This window comes from Ursus maritimus, unplaced genomic scaffold (genome assembly GCF_017311325.1).
Source record: "Ursus maritimus isolate PB19 unplaced genomic scaffold, ASM1731132v1 scaffold_23, whole genome shotgun sequence".
Taxonomy (NCBI): domain Eukaryota; kingdom Metazoa; phylum Chordata; class Mammalia; order Carnivora; family Ursidae; genus Ursus; species Ursus maritimus.
The window spans coordinates 34,930,081-34,938,530 of NW_024424786.1; the positions used below are offsets into that span (position 1 = coordinate 34,930,081).

Genomic DNA, 8,450 nt, shown 5'->3' on the forward strand with positions numbered 1-8,450 from the left:
CCAAATCTAGGGGCACCTGGGTGGCACAGCGGTTAAGTGTCTGCCTTCGGCTCAGGGCGTGATCCCGGTGATCTGGGATCGAGCCCCACATCAGGCTCTTCTGCTATGAGCCTGCTTCTTCCTCTCCCACTCCCCCTGCTTGTGTTCCCTCTCTCGCTGGCTGTCTCTCTCTGTCAAATAAATAAATAAAATCTTAAAAAAAAAAGATGATCTATATCCTATGTCATTGGAGAAATACAAATTAAAACACCAATAGATTTCACTACACACCTAGTAAAAATGGCCAAAATCCAGAACACTGACAATACAGTGATGGTGGGACAACAAGAACTTTCATTCATTGCTGGCCAAAATACAAAATGGGACAGTCACTTTGGAAGACAGTATAGAGGTTTGTTAAAAAACTAACCATACCCTTTCCATATGATGTAGCAATCTTTGTTCTTGGTATTTACCCAAGTGAGTTGAACACTTATGTTCACATGAAAACCTGCACATGAATGTTACAGCAGCTTCATGCATACTTACCAAAACTGGAAGGAACCAAGATGTCCTTCATTAGGTTAATGGGTAAATAAACTGTAGAATAATTAGCCCTAGAAAGAAACGAGCTATGAAGCCATGGAAAGAGATGGAGGAATTTTAAATGCATAGTACTACATGAAAGAAGCCAATCTGAAAAGGCTATGTACTGTATGATTCCAACTATATGAGATTCTGGTAAACACAGAACTATGGAGACACAAAAAGATCAGTAACCGCCAGGGGCTTGGGGAGAGAGGGGTGACTAGGCAGAGCACAGATGATTTTTAGAGCAGTAAAAATACTCTGTATGATGCTATAATGGTGGATTCATCCACCATACATTTGTCCAAAGTCATAGCATATGTAACACCAAGAAAGAACCCTAAGGTAAGCTATGGAATTTAGGTGATTCTATTCTTTATCTTTTTGAAAATTATAATGTGAACATGTTGATTCTGCAAGATGAATCAGTCAAGACAGAAATATTAATTCCTTTACATCTGATCTGTATCACTCAATAAAATGTGACCAAAAAGTACACACTCTCATTTGAAAGTACATGACTCTTCTCCTATTCAGAATCTTAAAACAATTGTTCAATGAAAGAAATAATTATAATTAGACCTAACTTTATATTTAATATTTCAATTAACTACTTAAATTATTTTTATTAAAAACTAGCCACACTCCATTTGCCCCTGACAAATTTCCCACTGCAAGTGCGTATATGCCTCCATGGGGTACATGGGGCTTGTTTGGGCTCCTGCTTGACATGTACGTTGGCCTGTGGCAGAGAAAAAATAAGTGCAACAAGTGAACAAATCAAATATTAGCCAGGTTTGACAAGCGGGTCCCCAAATTTCTAATGCTTCCCATTAGCTACTCTTACTCAAGTATTATATTTCTGAGTATGTTTTCTTTTTACAAGACAATAGACTTTTGAAGAGATAAGGATGTTACTTCAGAATTTACATGCAGCATGGGACATAGAAAGTAGCTCATTGCATGAGGAAGTCTGAGTGAAATTAAACAAAATTATTATGCTTTGTGTAATGTTAAATTGCTAATCCTATAGAAAAGTTTGCCTTTTCCACCACCTTCTTGAATGCACACTTGACCTCTTTGTTCCTCAGGCTATAGACCACAGGATTCAGCGTGGGTATAACCATAGAATAAAACACAGCTGCCATTTTGTCTGTGTCCATGGAGTGGCTGGAGCTGGGCTGTAAATACATGAAGATGACTGTCCCATAGAAGATGGACACTGCAGAGAGGTGAGAAGCACAGGTGGATAAAGCCTTTTGGTGCCCTTGAGCTGACTGCATCTTCAAGATGGTTATAAATATGAATAGGTAGGAAATCAATATAACCAGAAGAGCAAAAAGGGCATTAAAGCTTGACATAAAAACAAGAGCCACCTCACTAATGTGTTTACCAGAGCAAGAGAGAGCCATGACTGCTGGAACATCACAGAAAAAGTGATGGATCAGATTGGAATTACATAAAGACAGACTGAATATGTCTCCAACATGGAAGGAGGCATTCAGGAAGCCACAGACATAGGAGCCTATGGCCAGACGAGCACACACACCTGTTGTCATGATGGTGGTGTAATGGAGGGGTTTGCACACGGCCGCGTAGCGGTCATAGGCCATTGAGGCTAAGAGGTAATTTTCCACAGTGGCAAAGGCTACAAAAAAGAACATCTGAGCAGCACATGCATTGTAGGAGATGACCTTGTCTCCTATAAGTAATCCAGCCATGACCTTGGGAGTGACAGCTGTGGAGTAACCAACGTCCACCAGAGACAGGTTACTGAGGAAGAAGTACATGGGCGTGTGGAGACGGGAGTCCAGGAGAATCAGCGCCATCATGCCCAGGTTCCCAACCACATTGATGAGGTAAATGAGGGTGAACATGATAAAAAGGGGGATCTGCAGCTCTGGGGCATCGGTTAGTCCCAGCAGGATGAACTGTGTCCCTTCTGTGCTGTTATCCATCAATGTTATTTGGGAATTATGAGATGTCCTGTAGCAATGAGAAATAAAGGAGAAAACTAACAAAAAGGAAATTCTAGTGAAATTGATATGTGTAAATACTGTGTGCATTATTTCATTAATAATCTGTGCTTCAAAATGATCCTGGTCTAATGTTAATAATTTGCATATAAATGTGTGTGTGTGCTTGTATACAGTGATAGTATTATTGTTTTTACTCTACCATTAAAGGAATTAGGGATTTGAGAAATTATATGATATTTTATCATTATATCACTAGTATGAAGAGGGTTCAAGTTTGAAACTCAGTTTTGACTTGATCAGAATCTGTGTGCTTTTAGCCCCCTCAACAACAGCATATTTAAAGGTGCCAGTGATAATAAGGATGAGATTATAGGACAAAGGTTAAACTTCAGTTCGATCTTGCTAATTCATTTAGTTTCCTGTGTAGCTTAAAGAAGAGTCATTTCACACTTACCGTCCCCCTTTCTTTTACCTCCAGTGAGAGACCAACTATAGTGAACAAAAGGAAATTATCATGTACTCAAGTAGAGTGTCATCTATCTTATGTTTTATAGGGAAGTAGCAGGATATCTCACGAGTATCATTAAACCCCCTGCTAATGGAATTTTTGACACTTATACTCCAGCCTCAACTTACTATTTTTGAAAAAAATGTTCAAAGCATCTATTTCCCTGCTCAAACAACTCATGGTATGTATAGTTCCTTTTGCATGAATTACATTTTTCACTAGCAGCATATATGGAATATAGTGGCTTACCTTGCTCCTTGAAGAGAAGGGCCAGTCAGTCCTGAATAATGAATGCGAAATGAGAAATTCATCCATGAAATAACCCATAAATAACGTAAAGAAGCTATATCTTAGGTAGTGGTCAAAAGGATTCAAGTTCTCTAAGGCAGGAAAAGATGGATGAAAACACGCTAACAAGGACCCAGGAACCTGGGCTCAAGTTCAGAATCTACCATTAATTCCTACTGTGCCCTCAGAGAGGTCACTTCCCTTCTCTTTATTTGTAAGATAAACATAGTCAAAATACTTCCCCCACGTATTTTACGGAACTGTGTCTGTAATAGCAAATAAGGGAAGATCTATAAAATAACTCAGGAAGGGGTTACCATTTTAAAGCCACTCAATACAACTTTTATCTTGAGGTGAGTTCCTTGGCCATGGTGGCAGGCTCGCAGCAATTCCTCAGGTAGGGAGAAGGCCTGAGTGCAATGACGACTATTAACATTCAGAGAGTGTATGATGACCACGGAGCCCAGGGTGCGATCTGGTCTCTCTCAAATGATGCCATGTGGACAGCTGTTGCTTTTTCAGAGGCTAATATAAGGGCACCTGGAGTGAATTATAGAGATATGGGGCTCAGGGGATGCTCCCTTGAGAGCCTCTACAGCTTCTCATCCCAACTTCTTCTGGAAGAAGCAATTAAACTACTGATGGGGACCGAGCTACCTGTATTGGGTGGACATGCACAGCTTCTTGGTATTTCTTTTTTTCCCTAAATATGTGATTTAGCTATTATTCAGCCTACGCAGTTCATATGGGAACATTTCTCACTGTCCTTGAAAATTTTCTGTAATTCTGAAGAAATTATAAAATTAAATAATTAGGGGCACCTGGGTGGTGCAGTGCATTGAGCGATCAACTCGGTTTCATCTCAGGTTGTGATCTCAGGGTCCTGAGTTGGAGTCCCACATCAGGCTTGCGCTCGGTGTGGAGTCTGTTTGAGGTTCCCTCTCCCTCTGCCCCTCCCACTCATGGTCTCTCTCTCTCTAAAATAAATAAATAAAATCTTAAAAAAATAAAATTAAATAATTAAATTTCAGTAGGAGAAACATCACTATAAAGACAGAAGGGAGTCTTTTGATCCACTACACCGTCCCACAAATAGTAGCATGACCATCCTAGTACATTCAAGCAAAACCTTACGAACAGGAAATGTTGAAGCTTATAATTAGACAGAGACAAAAAAATGGAGCCATGAGTGCCCATTCCCAGGGGTAGCTTTAGTATAGAATGGGGCTCCTTGAGGAACAAATTAAATGCATAAAGATTGTGTATTGCTTTGGGATTTGGGAAGCACATTACGTTTATTACTGACAGATATTTTCTGGTTTAGATTCTACATGGACATTCTGAATCATTTCAATTCGGTGTATAATCAGTGTGTACGAAGTAATTTTCCAAATTAAATCAGACAGCCAACTTTTATATAATCTCATATTAATGTATTTCTGCAATTTACTAAATAAGCCCTTGTCTGATGTTTACTTGACATTTACAAGCTATTACGTCTGACTAAAAATTATAAAATGATTTGAGGTCATGCAGCTATTGAGATTTCCAGGAAATCAAGCCCAAAGTGAGGAGTGCAGGCACTGAGTGAGAATGTCTATTAAAATATTTCAGCAAAGCAGAAAACAAGCTATAACTCTGGAAATGCTCTGGAAGTATATCTAGAGGGTTACTTCAGGGAATAAACTACAATCATCAAAGCCTCAAAGACTTAACATATGGTACAACTGGACTCAAACTTAATTTATTCATTTGTTTGATAATTATTTATTAAAGATCTACAATGAATCACATACTCATTTAGGTATTGGTGATCATGTGGTGAATGAAACAGATAAAGTCACCGTTCTCATTGAGTTGCATTCTAGCTGCTTCTTCCTCTCCCACTCCCCCTGTTTGTGTTCCCTCTCTCGCTGGCTGTCTCTCTCTGTCAAATAAATAAATAAAATCTTTAAAAAAAATTTTTTTTAATTCTATTTAATGAACATATACTGTATTATTAGTTTCAGGTATAGAATTTAGTGATTCATCAGTTGCATGTAACTCCCAGTGCTCATTACTTTCAAGTGCCCTCCTTAATGTCCACCACCCAGTTACCCCATCTGCCCACCCACCTCCCCTCCAGCAACCCTCAGCCTGTTCCCTAGAGTTAATTGTCTCTTATGGAGGGGCGCCTGGGTGGCACAGAGGTTAAGCGTCTGCCTTTGGCTCAGGGCGTGATCCCGGCGTTATGGGATCGAGCCCCACATCAGGCTCTTCTGCTATGAGCCTGCTTCTTCCTCTCCCACTCCCCCTGCTTGTGTTCCCTCTCTCGCTGGCTGTCTCTATCTCTGTCGAATAAATAAATAAAATCTTAAAAAAAAAAAGAATCTCTTATGGTTTGCTTCCCTGTCTTTTTAATCTTATTTTATTTTTCTTTCCTTTTCCCTATGTTCATCCATTTTGTTTCTTAAATTGACTATTTTTTAAAGGTTGTCAGAGAAGGTCTCTGTGATAGGGTAACATTTAAGGAGACCCTGAATGGAGTAAGGGATGATTCCATTCAGAGGGAACAGCAAGTACAAAGACCCTTGGGGGAAGCACACTTGAGTCATCAAGAAATAGCAAGGAAGGGGCGCCTGGGTGGCTCAGTCATTAAGGGTCTGCCTTCGGCTCAGGGCATGATCCCAGGGTCCTGGGATCGAGCCCCACATCGGGCTCCTCTGCTGGGAGCCTGCTTCTTCCTCTCCCACTCCCCCCGCTTGTGTTCCCTCTTTCTCTAGCTGTCTCTCTCATTGTCAAATAAATACATAAATAAATCTTAAAAAAAAAAAAGAAATAGCAAGGAAGTCAGCCTGAATAAAGCGGGGGAGAATTCTGGGGGAGGGAAAGAGATCACCTAACACCACTGAAGTATGAAAAAATGGGAAGCATTAACCATTTCAAAGCATTTTCAGGCAGAAAAGTGTGCATTATTGGTATTTTCTGTGCATTTTTTGAACATTATGAAAGTTTGAGGTTACATGTCAATAATGGAAAATGCTTTTATTTTCCTCCTTTTTTGTATTCTAGATCTTTTGTCCTTTTAAAAACGATAGTGTGAACATGTTGTTGATTCTACAAAATGACTCAGGCAAAACTATAACTCCATTTAGGGGCATCTGGGAGGCTCGGTCACTTAAGCGTCCGAGTCTTGGTTTCAGCTTACGTCATGATCTCGGGGTTGTGAGATTGAGCCCCGTGTCAGGCTGGTCGTGGAGTCTGCTTAAGATTCTGCCACTCCCTCTCCTCTCCCTCTCCCCTCTTAGACACTCCCATTCTCTCTCTCAATAAATACATACACACATAAAGAAAGAAAGAAAGAAAGAAAGAAAGAAAGAAAGAAAGAAAGAAAGAAATAACTCCATTTAAATGCAGTATTTTTGTGTCTTTAAATAAAATATGCCAATAAAACACATTTTTATTTAGAATTACGTAACTCTTTCTTCAAGATTTTACAGCAGCTATTCAGCTAAAGAAACAAATAATATTAGACATAAATTTATATTCTAACCTCAAAATTATTTTAAATCATTTTATTAAAAACTGCTTACACTTCGTTGACCTCCAAATTTACCACTTTTTTACACTTTTATGTGTCTCTGTTCATGGGCTGGTTTTCCCACTGATTTACATGTATGTTCACACAGGCAAGTGGTAGAGAAAATGGGCATGGAACAGGTGAATAAATCAAATACCATTAGAAAGTTTTTCAAGAAGCAGGACTCACGCTTTTTATGGCTTTCTTTGAGCCATACTAGTTCAAGTACTAGATTTTTGAACATTATTTTTACAAGGCAGCAGATTTTTCAAGCATTAAGGATATAACTTCAGGAATTAAATGCGGTGTAAGTCTTAAAATGTAAATGGGATGACCCAAGAGAAAGGAAACTAGATTATTATGCTTAATACAATATTAAAATCCTAATCCTAGAGATGATTTTGCCTTGTCCAAAACTTTCTTGAAAGCATTCTTGACGTCTTTGTTCCTCAGGCTGTAGACTACAGGGTTCAGCATGGGGATGACCGTGGTATAGAACACGGATGCCATTTTGTCGGTGTCCATGGAATGGCTGGAGCTGGGCTGCACATACATGAAGATGATTGTCCCATAGAAGATGGACTCTGCAGAGAGGTGAGAAGCACAGGTGGACAAAGCCTTTAGGTGCCCTTGAGCTGACTGCATCTTCAAGATGGTTATAAATATGAATAGGTAGGATATGATTATAACCAAAAGAGCGAAGAAGACATTAAAGCTTGACACATACACAAGAACCACCTCACTAACGTGTTTATCAGAGCAAGAGAGATCCATGACCGCTGGAATATCACAGAAAAAGTGATGGACCAGATTGGACTTACAGAAAGAAAGACTGAATGTGTTTCCAACATGAATGGAGGCATTCAGGAAGCCACAGACATAGCAGCCTGTTGTCAGACGGGCACACACACCTGTCGTCATGGTGCTGGTGTAATGGAGGGGTTTGCACACGGCCGCGTAGCGGTCATAAGCCATTGAGGATAAGAGGTAACTTTCCACAGTTGCGAAGGCTGCAAAGGAGAACATCTGAGCAGCGCACGCATTGTAGGAGATGACCTTGTCTCCTATAAGTAATCCAACCATGACCTTGGGAGTGACAGCCGTAGAGTAACCAAAGTCCACCAGAGACAGATTACTGAGGAAGAAGTACATGGGGGTGTGGAGATGGGAGTCCAAGAGAATCAGCACGATCATCCCCAGGTTCCCCAAAACACCGATGAGGTAAATGAGGGTGAACACAATAAAAAGCGGAATTTGAAGTCCTGGGTTATCGGTCAGACCCACCAGGAAGAAATCCATCACTTCTGTATTATTCTCCATGAGAATTACTGAATTCTCTGTAGTAACAAGAAAGAAAGGAACATTTGGTAAACAGAAAATAGGTTGGACTGAAATTTGAATATATAAATACCCTGTTTATTTCACTATAGCAATAGTTCATTCTTCATGATTCTCTGATCTAAAGCAAATATTTGAACAAAGTACTTAGTAGATAAATGGTCTACATGGTTGCATGCTGTTGAAACCAAAGGATCCTTACAGGTCTCAC

General features: G+C 39.8%; 2 protein-coding genes across 2 annotated transcripts; both read right to left on the reverse strand.

Moving 5' to 3' along the window:
• Nucleotides 1-1,580: 1,580 nt before the first annotated feature.
• On the reverse strand, nucleotides 1,581-2,528 carry LOC103666133 (olfactory receptor 5B2-like). Its single transcript, XM_008694162.2, has one exon. The coding sequence runs from the start codon at nucleotides 2,523-2,525 to the stop codon at nucleotides 1,581-1,583; it is 945 nt and encodes a 314-aa protein (XP_008692384.2). The 5' UTR covers nucleotides 2,526-2,528.
• A 4,748-nt stretch (nucleotides 2,529-7,276) lies between these two features.
• Nucleotides 7,277-8,224, reverse strand: LOC103666264 (olfactory receptor 5B2-like). Its single transcript, XM_008694279.2, has one exon. It carries the CDS (start codon nucleotides 8,219-8,221, stop codon nucleotides 7,277-7,279), a length of 945 nt encoding a protein of 314 aa, XP_008692501.1. The 5' UTR covers nucleotides 8,222-8,224.
• Between the last annotated feature and the right edge of the window lie 226 nt (nucleotides 8,225-8,450).

Excerpts from the sequence above, each read along its gene's own strand:
- LOC103666133 (XM_008694162.2), bottom strand. The coding sequence starts at position 2,525 with ATGGATAACAGCACAGAAGGGACACAGTTCATCCTGCTGGGACTAACC.
- LOC103666264 (XM_008694279.2), bottom strand. The coding sequence starts at position 8,221 with ATGGAGAATAATACAGAAGTGATGGATTTCTTCCTGGTGGGTCTGACC.